This window comes from Vanellus vanellus, assembly GCF_965231255.1.
Source record: "Vanellus vanellus genome assembly, chromosome: 6".
Classification (NCBI taxonomy): domain Eukaryota; kingdom Metazoa; phylum Chordata; class Aves; order Charadriiformes; family Charadriidae; genus Vanellus; species Vanellus vanellus.
The window spans coordinates 59,742,729-59,764,781 of NC_138911.1; the positions used below are offsets into that span (position 1 = coordinate 59,742,729).

At 45.8% G+C, this 22,053-nt stretch overlaps 1 protein-coding gene across 5 annotated transcripts in view; it reads right to left on the reverse strand.

Moving 5' to 3' along the window:
- Window positions 1-14,681: 14,681 nt before the first annotated feature.
- Window positions 14,682-22,053, reverse strand: part of MARK3 (microtubule affinity regulating kinase 3) — a 65,448-nt gene continuing 58,076 nt past the window's right edge. For 3 of the 5 annotated variants that reach the window (XM_082485993.1, XM_082485990.1, XM_082485989.1), the window contains 2 exons: window positions 19,560-19,604; window positions 14,682-17,347 (listed from right to left, as the gene is read on the reverse strand). In XM_082485993.1, the coding sequence (XP_082342119.1) occupies window positions 17,002-17,347; window positions 19,560-19,604 (391 nt within the window). In that variant the 3' untranslated portion in view covers window positions 14,682-17,001. The remainder of the gene's footprint in view (window positions 17,348-19,559; window positions 19,605-22,053) is intronic. The other 2 variants (XM_082485992.1, XM_082485991.1) reach the window with 1 other exon arrangement.

The window sequence follows — 22,053 nt, forward strand, 5'->3', positions numbered from 1 at the left end:
ACAAACCCAGGCCCCAGTCCCAGCGGGGAATCCTCAGTCTGACCCCAGCTGCTGCCCCTGAGCATCTGGTCTCTTTTCCCATTGGTGGTCACAGATGCTCAGCAGCGTTTCATGCTGGTGGTCACCCATGTCCTCACACAGGCGAGGGGACTGCCTGTTTCAGGGTGCAGCCCTGGGCTCACCTGAGTCCATGCATCACTGTCTGATGCCACGACCCATTGTCAGTAAGATGCTGCATCCCTCTCCTCTCTTGGGGGATCCAGGACATCTCCAGGGACTGAGCACCCCTCTGCACAGCCCCCTACTGCTCCTCTCAAAATGCTTTCAAATTGATTTTGGTGGTCCTGGTGCTTGGGCACGACATCGCTAAACGCCTGGCTGGGAGAACCCTTGCATGTCGTATAAAACACAGTTTTAAAAGCAGACAACAGTTGCATTTTGTTTTTCCTCACAAGGAATAAAGGATCAGCCCTCGAGCAATATTTATGAGAAATGACACCAAGCGGTGGGTCAGCTGGAGCCCGTGAAGAGGCATAAAACAGCAGATGGTCAGTGTATCTTTTCCAAATACTTTTATATAATCCATGTCAAAGCCAGCAATGACACGTCTTTGTATTTAGCCTACGTGCCCTTTCAGCCATTACTTTCCTGGGGTACTCGTACACTGTCCTCTCTCTCAATCATTTCCATTTTTCTCGTCATTGATGTGGCCATCTTGAGATTTTTTCATAAAACTTAGTTCAAGAGCGAAGCCTCCACCAAGAACAGTTTCTCTAATGAGCCACCATCTTGTATAGGCTTTGTTTAAATACCTCGCTGATGTGCCTTTCAGCTCAGTTTGTTCACTTTTGGTTAAAGCCAGCCCTGAGCAGGGACCACCAGAAGTCACATATTAGATTACTTGAAAGGGATTTGGAATAAACACATCAAGAAGATATAGAGAAACAGTGATTTACATTTATAAACTCAAGAGTTATTTAAGGCTGAATGGGCATGGGAACAGTTATTAAAAAGACTTATAAAACTAGGAAGTAGGGTAAAACAATTTTAAAGATACTAAGAAACATCTTCCAGTGGGTGTCAGTGAGGGAGGAAACGTGTTGTTGTTTGCCAGCACTCTTAGTCCCATGACACTTTCAAACACAAACATCCACCATTAAGCCTTTATTAATCCTCCCTTCTGATTTTTGTGTGGGTCATTTAACATTACTTAATACTGAGCTTAGGGGAAAACCTAATAAGCCAACCACTAATCTTTGAACTTCGCACATAATTCTCTGTTTGCTGTTTCTCAACATGTTCTTTCTTGTCCTTCCACCCCACTGAGAAAAACCCTGGAGTGCCGGCAGAGGTAATTGCGGACGGCAGCAGCAAGCTGGCCGCCGCGGCGAGCCTGTGCTCACACTGGCACCCGGGACACGGTGGCCGTGGCCAAGCGGCTGCAGTTTCCAAACGAGCTGTTGCGGGAGATATTTTGGGACCTGGAAATGAGCCTCTCAGAAAAGGTAACCTGTGGTGAGGGGCTATTATCAAACCAGACTGAGACTGTGGGATCTTTGGAAAATACGACGAGAAAATTGAATACATATATATTTATTTTAGGGCGACGGCACTTACACTCTGCATGAAGCATGCAGCTAAAGCATATTTTAGAAGTGGCTGAAAGCTTCTTGGTATTTTCTTTCCTCTCCAAGGTAGAAAAGCCCCCTGGCACTCCCCTGGGGGAGGACGCGACGCTAACCAGGAGAAGGATACCTCCAGGGCTGGGCTTTGGGGGCATCAGCAACACTGAAATCCCAAGATCAGGCTTGGAAAAGAAAACCAGATCGCTCCGTCAGCTTATGCTGGGCTTAGTGCTAACGGTACTTTGCGTTTGTATGATGTTGCATTTAGCAAAGCATCATGCAGACTTTTCACCAGCCCTCAGAGAGTATCATTAGTCCCATTTCACAGCATGGAGGAGGCAGCTTTGCTGAGCCTGGGGACAGGGTGGCCAAAGAAGGTCTCAGACATGGTCCCCTGCCTTCCCACTCACCCTCTTCAGAGGTGAGGGTTAACCTGGTCACTCTTCTTCTTCTCCAGATGGAATATAGAGAAAAAAATAATAATGCTGGTTTGAGATGCAGAATCCTCCCTTAGCTGAGTGTCTCTCTCACTCACAAACTTACTCACAGCCCCAGGCGAGGATTTCAATCATGTATTTTTGTCCCAGCTAGCTGGATTTTATTTATGCCCCTTTTAGTCTGTTCCTTCCTCAAGATTAAAAAAACCACCACCACCAAAAGTAAAAATAAAGTATAAACGTCTCAAGAGAGCTCAACCTTTCCTCTCCCTGCTGCCTCTCCCGCAGAAATAGAAAATTCCTGCAGAATTTCTCTTGGGAATGGAAAAGACTGTAAAAAGCACATTATTGGAGGTGAAGAGCCTCGTGGTCCACTTGCAGCCAGAGAACTCTTGTCCCCTGCACAGGTCATTTCCCACCAGCATGGGGAGGGCACCAAAGGGGGCATCACCCTCCAACCCAGCTGAGGGCAGACCTTTGTGCCAACCCAAGGGCTGGCAGCAATAGAACCCAAGCAATAACCAATGTCCTGGTCCACAGCCCCCCAGCTCCTTCCTTCAAGTGCTTGGCTTTATCCTCCAAATTTCGGCCATTTTGGAGCTTGGGACCCCTTTTGCCCCACACCCTGCAGTGCTGATGGTGGCAGGATGGGTCTTTGCCACCCCAAGAAGGCTCAAGAGGGCCTGGGGGGCAGCAGGAGTAGTTGTGGAGAGAAGGGACCGCAGTGAGGGTTCGCCTGAAGGAGCTTCAGTATGAAAAAGGGGTCAAAGCAGGGAAGAGCCCTCCTTGCAGGGCAAAAGCAGGGTCGGAGTGGTGGCTGCCCTGGCAGGCTGCGTCCCCTCGCTCTCATGGAAACAGGAGCCATGCTCTCCAGCGTGGCTGTTTTCTCAGCTCATTTTTAAAGGCAGCTCCTGTTTTCGCTGGTGAGTATTTCGGCAGCCACTTTCCCAGGGGCTCCCCCCGGGCAAGGGCCCCGAGGTGGCCTTCGAGGAGCACAGCAACGCTGTGAGGCCCAGGAGGGGTTTTGCTGCCCCTGCGCCTGGTGAGCGCTATCTAATCAAGGACACGGCTGGAGCCCCATAAATGGCAGCGCTGGCGAGCCCCGGCCCCGCACGCCCAGGAGGCTCTGACAAGCTGGTGGTAACTCCCGTATCTGCTGTAGGTCAAAGTCACGTTTGGCAGAGGCCAGGAGCGCGAGCTGGTGTCTTTCGAGTTCCCCTCTACACTGAGCAGGCAAGGAATCTTCTAAATAAATAAAAAAAAAATAATAAAAATCTGCCTTGGCCCAAGCACAGGAAACAGCCGCCTTTTGAGTAGTCGGGTTGAGCAAGAGACTTCCAAATCAGGGCATCCCGGTCCCCCCGCAGCCTTGGCGCTGGCGGCATGCAAGCTCTGAATGGGGAATGCTCTTTCCTCCCCGCGCTAGAAGCGGGTACCCGTCTGTTCCTATTAAAGGATATTGTTTAATCTCCAGCTGGGCCGATGTTTGCGCAGGCTGGGAGCAGCAGCCCAGCCAAAATCCTCAGCAGCAGCCCCTGTTAGGACCTCAGGTCTGTTTGGGGATGCTTGTATTTTTGCGAAGGGTGCAGCTCCAAAACACAGCAGGGCGCTGCTGTTACAGCCAGGGGTATTTGCAGCAGAGCTGCTGGGTCCCGGGAACTGAGCCCCCACCCCACCACTTGGGTGGTGTGTGCATGGGGCAGCCCCCCCCAGCAGGGGGGACTTGCAAGACCTGCAGCTCTGAGTGACCGCTTTCTGAGCCTGAACATCACTCCGCAGGTGATGACAGCCCAGGGGAAAGGGACATTGCACTGCCCCCATGAGGTCTTGCAGGACAAGCTCCACTGCAGGGGGTGGACAGGGCACCCACCAGCCTGGAGAAGCTGGCAGCAGGGGACTGCACTGCTTGCAGTGAATGGGGTCACAGCACATGAGTGCACCCACCACCAGGAACCCAGGCACCTAGCTGGATTTGGGCCAGGCTCAGGGACGCTTAGCTGGGCAGGCAGTGAAGGCTGCCACCATCACCAGCCATGACTGAATGGTGCCAGCAGGTAGGGCACAGACCTTCACCGTCCAGGATTTGGTTACCTCCAACTGCATCACCCTCCAAACCCAGGCTGACTCCACAGCAGCAGGCTGAGGACGGATGTCCGCCCACCTTTGGAGCCATATTTCCAGACCATCCATCTGCAGGCCACAAACCCAGGGCCACCGCGAGTTGCTGTAGTTTGGGGATGACTTGTTTTAAACCACAGATGGTCCCTCCTGTCGCCTGTCCACCAAGCTGAATGGGACCAAACTTAACATGGTGTTTGCTGCAAAGCGTTGGGGTATCTGCTAACATGTTCACCCCAATGAGGTTCACAAAAACCATAGCTGCCATTGCCCCAGAAGAGCGAACAGGGAAAAGAGCTCCATTGCTTTTTCCTATGTGCACACCATGGCACTGAGCTTTGCCTTTCACTCAGACACAGCCAGGTCTGGCTGCCAGCGTGCTGAGCCACCTCCGTCCCTCCCGTCTTCTCCTCCTCCCAGCTCCCCAAAGGCACAGAGAGGCACGGGCTCATCACAGCAGCAGATGACTTTTTCCACGGAAACAGATGCCTGCTTCAGCCGACATGTTTTCTTTGTGTTGAGCTCAATCCCACCTATTCTGATTGTCACTGTTGTTATTATTTCCATAACCATTTTTCCTCCAGACTTCCGGCACATTCCTGCTCCGGGAACACATTACTTCAGCCCTGCCCCCTCCCAGGGCACGGTGGCTTCAAAAGGCATCTGAGAGATCTGTCCTTCCTGGTAACAAGTGCTCCTTCCTTAGATCCTCTGGGAACATCATCTATAGTGCGTCACACATGGGGAGGAGCTGCCCAAGACAGCAGGACCACAGCCATGTCCACGGCAGGAGGCACATCCCACCAGCAGCCAGCCTGGGAACCACAAGTGCTGGGGCAGGAGGGAAAGCGGTAATGCTCTTTGTAAGCAACGAACCAGAGAGCAGCTTCACTCCTTCTCTGCCAAGGGAGAAAACTTTCCTCGAATTCAAGCATATGACAGTCTAAGCAAGAGCCTACGCTTGAGGTTTTTCTGGGTTGCTGCTGGCTAAGAGGTTCACAATGCAGCTTTCTGCTTCCTTTAACAGTGGTAGCGAGATGGTCAGTTACCCATCTAGGGAGACTTCAGCGTACATCCCCCAGCTCCCTCCCCGGGATGGGGGCAGGACATCTCTGGTCCAGCTGACATTGACAGCCAAATTTCAGCCATAGCAGAGCTGTCAATGACATGAATGGCCCTTTTTAGGGCCACTTCAAATAGATAGCAGCTCCTTACAGTGGGGATTTGAGACTTCCTGGCTCCCCAGAGATGTGACTGGCCAACCACTTGCCCAAGTTGACTGCAAATATTTACGACCTCCAAAAAGGACAGCAGCAGCTTGTGTGCAGGAAAAATAACCATGGGGTTGATGAATTTTGCCTCCTTCTAGTTCTTTGCTGAGCTGTGTGACTGTAATACAAGCTTGAAGGTCCTCCTGACAGTGTCCTTGGATGCTGTGAACCCCTTTCCCTTCTCTTCTCCAGGAGAGAAAATCTCAGCAAAGTTCTCACAAGACTGTGAAAAATTATCACTTTACTTCACTGAGAAGAAAATTTGGGACCTTCTCAAGCTACTCTGCTTACATCTACCAACAGAGAGCTTTTGTTGTCCTACACGTCAGCCTACCCACACTCATCACGGCGGCCAGAAAGAGATCTTACTTGAGACTTGGGAAAGTCTGACTCCTACTCTTCCTGCCTTGTGACAAACACTTGCACAAGCTGCACCACTCCCCATGTGTGAGGCCAGGACCTTCCCTTCCTCTTTTGCACAGGGACTAGCCTGGCCCACGCGGAAGGTCCTTCTGAGGAGCGGCCGGCAGAAGAGCATCCCGCCAGCCAAAGGAGAAGTTTGTCTAGCAACTAGACAAGAAACCAGGGCTAGGAAGTGTCCTGGCCCTGACCCAGTCTGGATTCAGGCCAGAAAAGAGAAATGAAACCAGCTGAGATAGGAAGAGGCTTTTTACTATGACTAGGCAGCGGTTTGTCCTTCACCCTCCAGCTCGCCTCCGTCCTGGAGCAGCACCCACCCCTGCCAGCCATGGCTGCTGCGATACAGGGTAAGATGGCAGCAGGCCCAGGTCTCAACTGTGGAAAACCATGACTAGAGAAGGATGTGCCAGTGGGTGATCTTATTTCTTGTGGGTACTCCCCCACACCAGCCAGGCCGGACCCTCGCTGTGTGGGGTCAGTGGTGGTGACCATGCCTTGGTTGTATGGGGATTGCCCCAGAGGGCTGCAGCATGAGGGGAGCCCCACTCTCAGCACTAGACAAGGAGGAGGAACAACAAGCGGCTGTCCTAAAAACTGACCCCATCCTCCAGCCGTGCCTGGGAGGAAGGTGCCGAGGGAGGGAACTCCTGATACTCCATTTTCAAATCCGTTGATCTATTCTACCTACTTGGAAATAGAATAGAAGCAGAGATGAGATCACTGCAGCTCTTCCTCTTCCGGACTCGAGCCGCTTCTGCTCAGTCTCCTGCTTCAGGAGATGGCCTAGTTAGGGACCCCGTCACCTGCAAAGACAGATTTTAGTACCTTTTCCTGAATCTCAGCCCACTCTGGGATTTTCCACACGGCAGCTGGTGAGTGGGATTGCTGGCAGGCCTTTTTGTCTCTGATGGTATCAAGGCTGAGCAGGGCCCTGTTCTAGCTCCTACGGGGTTTAACACCTCGTTTCCTTTGCTGCCTGCCCCAGAAACATGGGGAAAAGGAGGTTACGCACCCTTTAGGCGCCACAGCAAGTTGTACAACCCCACTCAAGTGCAGACAGCTTGGGTTTGGGACCTCAGATTTGCTGCTGACCGCATCCTCTTTGCACATACACTGATTTCTAGATGGGCAGAAGCCATTCATCAGGGAGCTGGCAGGGGTCCTCCTAAGCTGCACAAAGAACATCTTTGCTGCAGAGGCTGCCCATGCCTCAAGCCCTTTGCCCTTGCACCAGAAGCCAGACTGGAGGGTGCTCTGCAGCCGGGGTGGGTGTCAGGCACTGCTCAGAGAAGAGACAGAGAGAGGCGCCCAGAAAATCCTCCTCTAGTCGGTTTGACATGGCCAATATTGCACAAGAGGTCCTGGCCAGCCTGACCCACATTTGGAGATGTCTCCAGCCACATACTTGTCCACATGGTAATCAAAGAAAGGGCAAGTTACAGCAATGAGCTTTGACTGCTCAGTTTGCTGTAATCTTCAGAGCTGTCTCCTGCACTAATTTCATTTGAAAAGACTGACTGGCAGTATCGTTTCCAAGACGTTGCTGTGGACAAGGAGAAGTGGAAGCTTGTGGTTTTGCCCTTGCCGGCAGGCTGCAAGATGCTCAGGCTGGGCAGAGCTACCCCAGCCTCAGCAAAGGGTTCAATAAAGATTTGGGTGTCATACCAGAAGTACATACAAATTTGAGCAGATGTTGGTAAAAAGATTTGAGATGTTGGAAAAACAACACTGTACTCGTAAGAGAGATGGATACACACACAACCTCCCCCACCCCCTCCATCCTCCTTACTTCTCTTCCTGTGTTCGGTGGGAAGCCACTTTCAAACTGAATCAGGGTCTCCCATCTCTCAGGCCATGGGGCTTCTTCAGGTTAAAGCTGTGTAGAAGTGGATCTCACCAGAGCTCTGGTTGGAGCATGCCAGTGTAGCTTAGACTTGCTAAATATGGGCAAGAAATTACCATTTTGTCTCCAGGCACACGCTCCTTGCTCTAACAAGCTGCAAAGTTTGAGCAGCGCTGGCAGGAGAAAGGAGAACCCTAGCAGTGTCCCACACAGCCCTTGAGGAGAGTCGGGGGGAGGATCAGACCCTTTCAGAAGTCAGAATTTGGCCTCCAACCTCTGCGATGCCCTACCCACAGGGTTACTTGGTCACCAGTGAATTTAGCAGCACAAACCCCCATTTCTCTGCAACCAGCCGACACTGCAGAAGAGGTGACTGCCACCACGCTCCACATGTCCTCAGCCAGGACACTTGCATGTGCCCTAAGTGAAGATAAAAGGGCACATTACAACAGCAAACGTAACAGGTGCCATCAGCATAACTGCAAATTTCGATGCAATACCACACTGAGCCAGAGCTTTACTTCCAGGTTTTTGGTTTTCCACTTAGCAGCATGTCTATCTTTGGTTCAGTCCAAATTTAGGACTTGTTTTCATCCCCTGCCTTCCCTGAACTCAGCTGCTAAATCAATGAAACTCAGCTTTGCAGCGAAATGCTGAATGCTACTGCTTCCAAGGCAGAAAACTGGGAAAAAGCATCATCTGAGTGACAAAACAAGGCAAGGATGGAACATTCTTTATTCTCACATGTTGTGGTAGGACAGAAGGGGAGGGTAAGGTAGAGGTAACAGTAAGTTAATGAGAGATGCTGGATGCTGGTTAAATAAACAGCATGCCTCTCCATAAACCTTGGCTCTCATCCCTCTGCTTTATTTTTATCCTTGACGAATGCTTTTGCCACTGCCTTTACTTCTACTGCTTTGCAAGGGTGGTTCCACATTTCACCACTGCTTCAACAGAATTAGCCGGATGTAAAATAGTCAGGGGGAAGAAAAATAATATATATATATATATATATATAATTTGTCTTACATGATGCAACACTCACCCTGGCAGACCAAGCTGATAATGTCAGCAGTAGAGAGAAAATTGGAGAATGGTCTTTGGTATTTTAAGTTACGCGAGTCATTGGGTGCACAGAGGAGAGCTCAGCTGCCTTTCGTGCACAGCAGAATCCATCCCGATTCCATCAGGATTCACCCCGAGCGCAGCTCTGACCTGAAAAGTGACCTTTTAAGGAGAGCTGCCTCTCAATAAGCAGATCTGGTCCCTGCTGTGAAGTGTCACAGTTTTTAGGCTGGTTTCCCAGAGAAACGAGCCTTATGTAGCCACACGCTGCATGTGAGCGCCTGCGCGCGTGTCCGCTCGGTCTGTCCTCCCTGTAGCTGCTGACCCTGCAAGCTAGCTTCAACCAGGGTGGGTGAGTGGATTGGAGACAAATGTCCCTGCAGGTCCCCTGAAAACAGAGGAGGAACGGGCCTTTCCATGCAGCCCCTGCAAGCTGCAGCTTTACCCCAAGAGTTGTTCACACTGACAAATACAGCGTGAGACAGTATGGGAAATGGTACAGCTGCCTCCCAGACACAACTCCATCCGAACCAGGGGACACTGGAGGTGGTGCTCACCAAACTCCTCTTCTGCCATCAGCAAGGTCCCACCATCCCTTCACACCTTGCAATACGCCTTTTAATGTCTCTCCTAAGCAGAACCAAAAGGCCACAAGGGAGAAAAATGGACATGGTTCCCTACAGCAGCAGGACCAGGACAAGATTTCTCTCCTGCTTATGGAGAACCACAACAACAGGGCAATCCTGCTCCTCTCACTAGTAGACAGAGCCCACACAGCTCCTTGCTGGGGCGTTTCGTTGTCGTGCATGTTGCCCACCACTGTGCAGACCCTATGTGCATTTCAGGACACATCTAATTAAGTATGCATTCTGGTGAGCTGTTTGATGCCATAACGAGAAGTCTGGAAAGCACCTAGGAACTGAGGTCACCCAGAAGAGATGACTCACCTTCCTCCTCATCCTAGAGACTGCTCCGAATTCACACTTTCGCTACGGCCTTGCACTTCCTTGAGCTAAACTGTCCTCCGGGTCTGAAGAATCACTTCAGCAACTGAACACCGAGGAGATCCCTTTGCACTTGCCATGCTCTATACCAAGGACCCACGCTGAGATTCTTCAGAGGTCCCTGGAGCATTTGCACTCTTTTCCCCAGCCAGAAGTGTACCTACAGACCCAGTCTGTAGAGATTCACGGAGCTCTGATACCACAGGAAACCTCAAAAAGGGACTGTCCTTCAAATCGAGACTTTAGCTCGAAGTGTTCAGCCAGAAGGGTTCAGCCAAGGCTCATCTCTGGAAATAAGGAGAAAGTGACCAGTTTTACATGCCAGGGATAAAGTGGTTCATGAAGGGGTCAGTTAGATAAAACCACTAGAATATATACATATTTGACTCAAATTTGCTCTGGTGGCTGCTCCCAGATCGCTGATGAGGAACAGAACTTCCCAACAGCAGAGTTCTGCTTCTGCTGCTCCCATCGCACGGCCACGCACCAAGTGACAAACCCTGTGCACGCCGCGACTCCCACCATAACCAGTGCTTTGGAGCATTGCCTTGGGAGGCGCAGAAAAGGGCTCGGCAGCAGCCGATGGGGTCTGGGACTGCGGGAGGGAGCGGACGAGTCGCAGGGCTCCTTCATGGAAAGAACACGGAGGAGCCTCAGATCGACCAAACTAAACAGCTTCTCCGTTTCCACTTGCTGAATCCAAACATCCCAGCGATAAATATTAGTACCAGCCACTATTAATCTGCCAACGGCAAAGCTGTGGTTACAATAAAAGTGAAAGCTCCAGCAAAATATGTGATTTGAAAAAAATCTTGAGCAAATAAGGAAGTTTCACTTCTTGCCTACTTGAAGCACAAGCGACAAGATTTGTTTGAAGATTAAAACAGACTGCAGGCATGGAAAATGCCAGGCATAAAGCCTTAAAGTTACTTAATACAGTGAAATATAAATGGCAAGCCATCCCAGATTATTTTAGAAAAGGCTGGCTGCAATTTACAACCTTGATTAGACCGATTACTAAAGGATGAAGAGCAAAATAGCTTCAGTAATTAAATTTCCGAACAGGAAAACAAAGATTCTTGCTCTTTAAAGAGCTGGAAATGAATTTAAATATTCAATATTCCTTTTACCCTTCTCAGCAGAAAAGCCTGCGGCCCGACGTGGTCATTTTCTCAGCAAGGAGAGGGAAGGCGGCTTGACAAAGCAGTGGAAGAGAGTTTTGCAGCCCGATGGGTTTTCCATGGCAAAGCTAAGGACCATTTAACTACACCTCAGCTCCGAAAGCAATAAAACCTAATGGAAAGTTAAATGCAGCGTTAGGGTGTTTTTCAACCTGAAAAATACGCAGTTTCCGTCAATGTCTTGTGGTACATTTCCCCCTCTAATGCTTTTAACAATAAGTCAAAGTTTGCCGAACGGATGATAACACCGATAACCGATGTGAAATCGCCGCTCTGCACGGAGCAAGCTATCCTTGGAGCTCTTTTCTGAAAATATTCCGGATGAACACCCCGCAGAGCCGTGTTTCTGCATTCGAGAGACATCCTGTGGCCACTACGGACACTGCAACGTCCCTCTGCAGCTCGCCTTTCCTTGCGGCAGGGACCATCCATCCCTCCCTCCCTCCCTCCCCCGACCCTGCCGGGCAGCCTCCAGCTCTTCAGCAGCTGCCCCTGGCCACCAGCCGCCCCTGGCCACCAGCCCCTGCTCCTTTGGGCACCGCAGGCACAGGACAATTAAAACACATGCCTCCAAGTGTCTACAAGCTCCGATCAGGCTGGTGTTTTTAGCAACTACGCGGAAACATGTGTGAAAGCACTTCGCTTCATGCCTTTTGGCTGGGGTAAGCCGGGAAGGGGAAATAATTCTACGCTTAGAAAGACTTTGCTGTTTGGAGCCGGTTGCAGCGCTCACATGGAGCTGAGCTCTGGGTAAGAGACACCTCCAAGCAAACAGGACTTTACCTTGAGAGAGGCAAATGATTGAAAACCACGTGATTGTAGCACCAGTGGCACTTCACTTCCCGATTTTGCATCCCCATATGTTTTAACAGAATTATTTTTGTGGTGAGATATTTCATTATCTCATTTCATGCCCCTAGTACGTAGCGTGACCAGCAACTACAAAGAATCACAAACTCTAGGAATATTTTGGTTTTATGCCCTGAATTCCATAAGGATATTATTAAACGGTAACGTAAGTGTATTAATGGGGTAAGAACTGCAACATTTCTATGCCTTGAAATCAGTGCTGTGGTTCCCACAGCAACCATAACCACGGCCACTCTGCATGAATTTTACATCCACGTCTCAGAGTTTCCAAGTGCTCAAGGCACATAAGCAAAACCCAAGCAAAAGCTTCCCCCCCCCCAATAAATATCTTACCTGCCAAGCCACAACCACTGTAAGGTGTTAATGGCACTCGTCGGTGAAGATGAACACCCAACAACCGGCAATTAGTGCCCTGAACATGGCTTCTGTGCACAGATTACTTACTGGATTCATAGTGTTGGTATTGACACAGCTTCTGTTATCAGTTATTGCTGGAACAAGAGCCCACCGCTTGTACCAAAGGTCAAAACATTCTTAAGAGGCTAAAAAATACCAATTAAGGGTCTTTCAAATACCATACTGTTTCAACTTCTGAAGCACTGGGTGGAGAGACTGCTCCTCCATGGTTTCACTCATTTTATCCTGCCCCTTTGCTGGAGGCAGTACATTAAGAGACCAGCAGAAACAGGAACATGAAAACCATCGAGTTATCTGAGTAAGTTTAAAGGTTAGCTTTTTTTCCTGCTCTTAAATTTGTCAGATGTAAGGAGCACACAGACAGACAACAATTACTCTATCGGCTTTGTGTTCTTGGACTTCTCTCTGCATATACTGCTGCTGTAACGTAGGACACTGATGGGCCTTTGGTACAAAGTGTAACTTTTAAAAAACTCTTATTAATTGCACTAGGTTGAACTTTGATCCATCAGGAAGGGGTGTAAGCTTTGGGTAACAGTTTCTTCTCGGAAGTAATGGAGTAATGGTCAGTGGTGAAATCAATGGAACAATTCACTGCTATCAGAAGGAAAAATTCCATTCAAAGGTGGAATTTTCACAACCACACTTCATCAGAATGTCAGATCAGGGGTTTAATTGGCAGCACCAGTGATGCGTAAGAACGTGAGCCTATCTTCACTGGAAAGCTCCAGGGATCTTCTATGAAAACTTAGAGAAATGAGACTGTATCGACAATTGGCAATATGGGAAATTGCAAACCTACATGTTTAAAATTAGATGTTAATCTACCGTGGGATCAGCTTTCCAAAAAGTATTTAGTATTTCCTAAACACGTGCATTGTGAATTAGAAACCAAAATTTTACATTAGTATGACACCCCACACCCCCACTAGCAAAAATACCATCTACCACCGAGATTCTCAAAGTATTTCTCTCTTTCGGTTTCTAAGAAAATACACGTCCCGGACAGCTGATCTGCATGTCAAGGATCACCCAGCCACCCCACCCTTGAAACAGAGAAGGACATCAGCTCGGCAGCGGGCTCAGGCCATACCCAGTGAGGACATTCCCCGGCCCTTCAGGAACCGAAACCAGCCCCACCGAGCGGGTTTTAACTCAAAGCGGCAGTGTACGTCCTTCAGAGAGAAAATGGTTCTCTGGGTTGGCTGCAGTCCTAATTAAAGTACAACCCACAACACTGTGTGTGACGCAGCAGCTGTGGGAAAGACTGATTAAAAGTCTCTACACATTATCCCAAAAGGCCCATGTATATCTGAGCTTTTAACGGAATTGGAGAGATCGCCTACTGATCTGCTACAATCTTTCCATATGACTAGAAGGACTTCTGAATCTCTGACTTCCTTTATTTAACATAAATGTGCATATTAATTTTAGATTTTTTTTAATAAATCTAATTTACCTTGACAAAAAAATGCTGCAATTAAAAAAATTTGGGATACAGTATCTCACTATATTTGCTCTTGAAATTTCACTGTAATACAAGAGAAAAAGGTGACTCTTGCCCAAACCCGTAGTAAAAAAAATCTTTGAACCTACAAAGGTTGGACCAGATGCTGTAACTGGAATAAAAGAAATAAGCAAAACACTTAGACCAGCAGGACTAGCTGTTCCTCTAACCTACCTCTCTCTACTCCTTCTCAACGTGGTCGAGGACCTTAGACCTTGCATAGAGATCAATTAGACTGAGGTGTTTTAGAAAGGGAAGGTTTGCATGAGAAAAAGTTTATCTGAACTCGCTTGCTCCTGCTCACTGTTCAGATGTTTAACGTACGTATCTTTAAACACTTTTCTTTAAAGCAGTCAACTCCCTGCAACCCAAATTCTAAGACGTTTTTCCTCTTCCAGATCCAGCACCCAAGAGACATTTTCAGAGCTGGCAGAGGTGGGTTTTGGCGATGCAGACCTTTAGTTCACAAGCCCATTGCCAACATCCCCGAGCACACCATTCGGACCACGCGTTCCAGGACACCAGTCACGCCACTACATAAAACCACTCTGCAGTTGCCAGACACGCATCTCGGAATGCCTGGGCCTGCTGCTACGTCCTCACCACACAGCGACCTCCGATTATTTTTAAATTTGTCTCCTAAGGAGAGAAAAAACAGCTGTAGTTCTGCAGTCATATCACCAGCAGAGCTGATAAAGCTACATGGATCCCCAACAAATATGGACAAGTAAAAGGCGTGTGTTCAGGAAGAAGTTCATCTTTGGTTTGGAGATCTGAAGGATGCAGTTTTCCTTTCCAGGCAACTCCTAGAGGCCTGAACATGTGGCATGCTAAAGAAACAAGAGTATATTCTTGCAACTTGGTAATTTTATAAGGCATTTGGGAAGGAAGCTGTTAAAAACCTGTTTCTGATTATAATAATTTTTTTTTTTTAATACCTCAAGTACAGATTTACTCTGAAAGAAACTTTTGAGAACACTTTAAGAAAAATACTTCACTACAAACTTTAAATATCCAAAGTATGATACTGGTGCACTTTCTAGCAACAATTACATACTTAACAGGTGAAGTAGGAAGAGAGTATTTCAGAAAACATTTAATATGAAACCTTTTGGAACTTCCATCGAATACAGATTTACATCATTTATCAGAACACTTTTTTCAGTTCAGACAACAAAGTGCACTGCCGGGTGAAAAAAAATACATTTGGAGGAGTGCTTAAAACGTAGGAAGTGAAAGGATAGGTGACCATTCACCTGAGAAAGTATGACGACTGCCCTGAAATGTCTTATTGCTATTACAAAATGGAGTTTTCATGGAAAAAACCATACTGAGCAGCACAGGCACGGGCAGAGCACTGAAAGCCAACTGAACTCCGGTAGCACCTGGAGTTCTCAAGCCATGGCGTAATACAGAATATACAGAGAATAAAATGCAAATTCAGGAATATTTACTACATTTAACAACTATGATTACCCTTTAAACTAGCATAATCAATATCAATGCTTCGGGAAAGAGAGAGGAAGTCTGCTGCCTTCAGAGACTACAGATCACAAAAACTAATTTGCAAAATATTAAGGATTTTGCATTTTCACCTCGGGTCAAATCTGAACTGTGTACTATGAATAACTATTAGCTCACTGCAAATTTAAAATGCAAATTTAGGCTCCAATTTAAAGCACATGTTAAGTACATGCTTAAGTGCTTCACTGAAATATAACCATAAAACGTTACTACAAAAAGTCAAGTAGATAATGCAAGATGTTATCTACAGAAGTCCTTGATGAAATAAACTGAGTATCAGTAGGAAACAACACATGAAGAAATTTCTTCATTCTAGTCTGCAAAATCAAATCTGTTTCAGCACAGCGATGGTTAAAAAGTGGGGACCATCCCAGAGTAGCTTTGCATCCTACAGAAAGCTAGTTGGCCACCCGAGAGGTCATCAAGGGTGGGTTTCCACACTGCACATTAAAAAAAGCACGAGTGGACTCCCTCTGCAGCAGAAGCTACAGACACAACTGGCACGAAGCCACCAAAAGCAATACAACCAGAGCCAAGTGGAAGCATGCTGGAAGAGAGCTGCAAGGAAAAGTTTTAACTGCTACTGCCTATGGCTGTGGTTTAGCAAGTTGGACGTTACGACAGAGGAGAGATCGGTAGCCAATTTGATGCCCACTTTTGGGTTTCAATACTGTGCGCGCCCAGAATGCAAAGGATGGTATTGTCACACGTGCAGCAATACCTCAGAACGGCACCGACTCAGACGTGGCGACTTGCATCAAAACACGGTTGTTATTTGAAAGTCCTTTTGTGCTTTGTATCAGTCTGACCTAGTCTAACGTGAAGAACTTGGTCTGAAAGAAAAAGTCACTAGTCAGCATTTAGCACATCCTTTTATACTGCCTCGTTCTGTAGAGGAACGGTGGAACAACAGAAAAGTGTTCTTAGCTGCAATTGATACTCATAAGCCAAAAGGACAAAGATACAGTTTTAGTAGTTTAGCAGAAGCAGAAAAATGCAAGCGTTTACCCAAATTTTAATGCACAAATCAACTACATTTTTTAAATTTGATTCAGACTTAAATAATAAATAGGTGGGCAAAATATAATGCAAGATTTATTCAGTAAAAGTGAATTTTTAATAATCTCATGAGATCTACTTAGAAAACAGGACTAATAATGTTCACAACCGTAAATCCAAACCCTTCACACACTTTTTTTTTTTTCCTTAACACAGCAGTGAACTGTAAACCTGCATTTACTGGTTAACGCTTCGGTTATTTTAAATATTAACTCAAGTGTTTCCTCCTTGGCCATTTCAATTTTTAGCACCAAAATTAGCCCAAAAAGAGGTACTGGTACAGCTCGATGTTGTAAATGAATTGTTTACATATAATACTTTATATATTATACACACATACTGTACATTCACACGTCCACACAAACAGGAGGCATATTTAAATGAATATACTCTGTGTTTCAATTTGTTGTCAAAGACTTAGGAGCAATGGAAATAAAGCAGAAGGGGTAATATTTTACATAGTAGGCAACTTTAATGCTGTAGTGCACTTTTATAAAAAAGTCCAACTCTCCCTCCCAGCTCAGCAGCTTTTTTTTTTTTAATATCACTATTCAGAAGGATGCAGAAGTTATTGCCTAAATGTTATTCTATACATTTCCATCGGAATTCTCAAAAACACTTGAAATTGCTAACTAATTTACAACGTAACTATTTTTCTTGTTACAGCTTTAACTCATTGGCAATTTTGGAAGCAATGTTTTTAAAAGCTATGGATGTTCCCGATATCCGCTTAAAGCGAACTCCATTCAGTGACAGTCTTGGCAGTTTACACACCTCCATCTCCCACTGTACAAGGTTTTCCGCATGCCCATCTCCATGGACACAGAAAAGCAAGAAACGCTCTCTTTGTTCATAGTCACAATTATTGGCATCCAGGACCTTTCTTATTTCCCTCATCATGTCATTGGGATCCATGGAGCTGGTGGTTTTCATGCTCCAGGTAAAACGTAGCGATCGAGGCTTGGCTTCCTTGTTCTCATCCTTCTGATCCACAGCTACATTGCGGCTGAAAGACAGGAATGTGTTAGTTAGCAGGGCCGGCTACTTTCTCCAGGTTTCATGTTAGTGAAGCAAACTAACGCTCAATGCACACTACCGGTATTAGAGCAGCATCTAGAGGCTCCGGCTGCGAGCAATGCCCCGCTTTCCTAGCTGCTGTACGAACACACAGTCAAGGTAAAGCATTAGCTGTTGGGGCTGAAACGAAGGTATGGTACGACAGGTGACACAACTGGAAGTCACTGGAGTCAAAAGCACGAGGGGAATGACCTTGTGGAGGTAGGACTACATGCATCATCTATGATTCGATTTTAAGGCAGGTTCCGCTCAAACCCCTGTTCTTGGACCACCTGGACAGCTGAAACACCAGCTCTGTGCTAGAAGTTTCTGGAACATTCAAATAGCAGCAACTTGTGACAAAAGGGTGCTCAGCCCAGGTCGTGGGAGTGCCAGCCCATGGGAGGTGCCCACTCATACACAATGGGGATGAGCCTGTGCAGAAAGATCCTGGGGGTTCCTCTGCACCTCCTCCTACGCAGAAGGTCGGAGATGAAGCACTGGGAGGGCTCATGGAGTCCCAACAGTAGTTAGCTGCAAGGAGGAGGAAGGACAGCAGAACTGGGGGACCTTGCCAGGGGTCACCCACCTACTGCCCCAGGGCCAAGATGTACCACCCAGTTCTGGGCTGGTTTGGTTTCACTCTGACCTTCCTGCATTGGTGTTGGAGATGATCACTAGAGACCCACCACATTGTAGGCTATTGGAGTTACCTTCAACACTTCGTTTCTACACTGGTCAGTAATTTGTTTAATACCAACAGCCAATAGGGGTAAAGCGATGAAATCTTTTGCCGCTACAAGCTATGCAGCTAAGTGCCTTTGAGGCTGAATGCAGGAGGAAGAGTTGGAAGTTGCTATCGGACACCTCCTCAACATCGTTAGTAAAGACAGTGAATAAGAGGGTTACTATTACTGTCTCAGTTTTAAGAGATAAAGTACAAAATATTAAGGCTGCATTTCCAAGTCTGTAACTTTTTTTTTTTTTTTAAATATAAAAAGCTTTTCCTTGGGTAAGGATAAATAAAGTTATACAGGACAAAGAAAAGTTCCAGAAATTTCCAGTTTGTGATGATTCTTCTACTTGAATTAAAATCAGCGGTCACACAGCTAAAGAATAAGGAACTACATTTGGACCTTCAGGGAAAAAATATGACAGATTTTCTTTATGAATATTTGTACGCTGTCAGTCGCCTCTTCAAATTTACTTGTCCTCGGAACAAGAGACTTAAATATATTGACTGTCAAGCTTAAGTATTTTCTGAAAATACCTAACCTAACTGACCACAAACCATGCAGTTTAGGTCTCATGTTGAACTTCAAAGTTTCATTTACAATATTAAGTCAAGCTGCTCTTTAAAATAGTTGGCAATGAATTTCTGGTTACACAATGGTTTCCTTCTACCACCATTAAGAAGGCAATTATGAAAAAGTTAAATAAAAAGTGATAGCAGGCTCAAAACTAAATAAATAACTCTCTCAAAGATAACCTATTTCATAATTTTACATTCTAATAGAAAGACTTCCAGTAACTGCGAGAGTCATAGGATTATGCTGTTAAATCCAGCTACACGATTTGCCAGATGTTACAAAATTCAGTAAGCAAATTAAAGAGTACTTTGTTTTAACTTTAAGGTTTTAATTTAGTAAGGCTGTAAAGGGGGTAGGGAGAACTCCAACTTATAGTCAATGCTCAATTTATTTTTGAAGGCTTTTTCTACTTGAAAACAGTTGGCAGAACCAGCACAAGTTTATAGTATTTTTTGACATGCAGATTTTGGAAGAAGAGTGTAACATGAAAAATATTGTTTAACTATCTGTGATTTTGGAGATGAGAAATATCTTATCGCCCTTCAGTGGTTATCCCACACGTTTGCAGCCTCACTAGAGGCCACTTACCTACACATCTACAAGACAACAGCAAATTACAAGAACTAAAATGCAAAAAACACACAAGGGAAAAGGCAACAGGAAAGATGAAAGTTCAGAACCAAGTCAGTCAGTGCTTTAATAGCTGTTTTGCAGACAGAAATGCTTCTTTGTTTAGTTTCAAAGCCTTACACAAAACAAAAGCTGCTGCCTGAAGCCACTATGCCACATAATCAAGGGGAGAAAGGTTCAAACTCACCTAAGCAACATTTTAAACAAAAATTTTACCCTCACCTTGAGCCCTCAAATCTCCCGTTCCTCTCATATTCAGTCGGGAGCCTCATTGAAAAGAATGCAGAAGCAAAAGGAAGTGGGAAAGAGAAGACAAATCTTACACTACAATATACAATATCTGAGCAGCTGCTAAAGATACTGCAATCATACCAAAGGTGTGTTAAAATACAAAGCAACAAAGATGTAAAGAACTTCGTAGGTTAGACCAAATTCAGAATATAACAATGTCAAACCAAATGGAAGACTATAAACTACAGTTTTGAAAAGAGTATAACTGATTTTTACAATGTATGTTTATATATATCAATACTGTATAACTCACTGATTAAAGTTCAACTTTTAAAAGCAGAAAATATTAAACTGAAGTTGCAAACCATATCGAAGTTATCGCATTATTTAGTAAGTACCTCCTAAAAGAGAAAGAACTCCCAATTATTTTTAGGCTAATTATATTTTAAAGTTTTATCTGGTAATACAATATACATTTGAAAAAAATCCCCTATTTACAGACAAGTCTGGTCACCCTGTGTGTTTCCAAGCACATCGAGTCTGAAGTACTTGGTGTTTAAACAATACCAAATGCCTTAAAGCAAAACAACAAGATGCATATACCTTTTAAGAGAGATTGTGAGGTAAATCCAAGACCTCTCAAGCTGTGGTATGGCAATCCTATTAATTCCCACACTGATGCACCTTCAACATCTCAGTAAACTTAAGCTTTTTGTCTTCTTGAATTGATTAAAGCTATGTTGCTGATCACTACCGTTGTTTAAAAGCCCAGTATCAAGTAGAATTAAGGGGAAAAGTCGCCTCCTTCTGCCTTCCCTTTATTGCAGTGCCACAGTTCTACATCTCACTATTAATTCTGCTCACAGCGAAGCTATCTTTGTAGGACTCTTATCAAGCCTACTCTAAGCTAGTCATTGGCTTCACTGAATACTGTAAATTATTAAAGCAGTTTGGTTAATCAGGTGTCTAGGGATAGGAACGTAAGACAGTAAGCTTATTTTCTGATGCACAGCAGTATTTACATCAGGGTGTGTGGGGTGTTACAAGGCTTCATTTCCTCCTTTCCCCTCCTTTTGAGGGTTGCAGTGAAAGAACAGGTTTGTAAGATGACTCTGTGCAGCCTCACACTGCTATTGCAATAGAAATGCAGTTAAGAAAGTGGTACATCACTCAGCTATGAGCTGTTGATCACAACACCTGACCAGAACCCTGCTCTCAGAGGTACTGCACAGCACACAGCAACACGGGGTCTCCGCTAGGAAATGTTTCCATTGACTAAAGCTGTCCCAAGCAAAAAGGACAAGGAAGATAGTAAGAAGAAAACAACTGACAAGTCCTCAACTAATTCTAGCGCTTCACAGTGTGTTTTTAACGGTAATCATTTTAATCACTGCGCAATTTTATATACAATTTTAAAAATTCAACTTAAAGAGGGGGAAAATTGTTCCCCTCAGTAACACAGGAGGGCAACTGACTCGGAGGCTGCAGCCCCCCGATCTCTCAAGTACCTGACTGCAGTCAATACCTGATGTGAGATTTCTGAAACCCATGTTAAGAGTTTAAAATGTCAACAGCACGGATGATCATTTTAGTAGGCAGATTAGGATCATGTGCTATTTTACTATGGTAGATACAGGAGAAGGTGGAAAAAGATTTCTAAGGTCTGCATATACAGCCCACGAACTCATCCTTTACGACAATTCTGCAGAACTGAGATGGGGGTAGGTGGGAAGGGGGAGAACCATCACGTGTACCAACGGAACAAACCCACACCTTTCAGATGGTCTGCGAAAGGCTCGTTTTACTGGGCGAAGCAAGCAACAAGTCTGAAGACACTGCTCAACTGAAAAATTGAGAGAACCTGAACTTTAAAGTGCCTACTGTGTTCCTATGAAGTGGAAGACGACAGCTTTGTTAAGAGCTGCAGGCATTTATGGATTTATTTATATATTTATTTTTAAACTTGCCAGAGGTTGTAGAAAACGGGAGCATAACCAGTCTCCCCAACAGTGAATAGTCTGTCCAGAAAAGTCTGGGAGGAAAAAATCCCTAATGATGTTTTCAGATCCTTTTTAGGTTGAAAGGAAGCCAAACTTTGGCTTCTAAACCATTGTACTCTAAATCTAAGTAAGGTCATTATTTACAAAATACCTGCCACACTGAAATAATAAACTTGCTTTCATGGAAGCCTCTCAGAAAATCCTTACTTTGTCCAGTTCTTCAATGCATCAGTGTTCCATTCATTTAACACGAGGAACTGCATTCAGTGATATGCACCCTCAAATACAATCACTGTGCCAAATTTTGGAGTGCTGTGCCAGTCTCTCTAGATGTTTGTCCCTTCGCAAAGGACATGGTCATGGTCCAGTTCTACAGCCCAGCACTGGTGCTTTGGGAACAGTCACTTACTGTACTGCCAGTATTGTTTCGGTGGGTTTGCAAGTCAGATGCAGCCCTGAGGCCTCCTCAGTGCTAATACAATCTT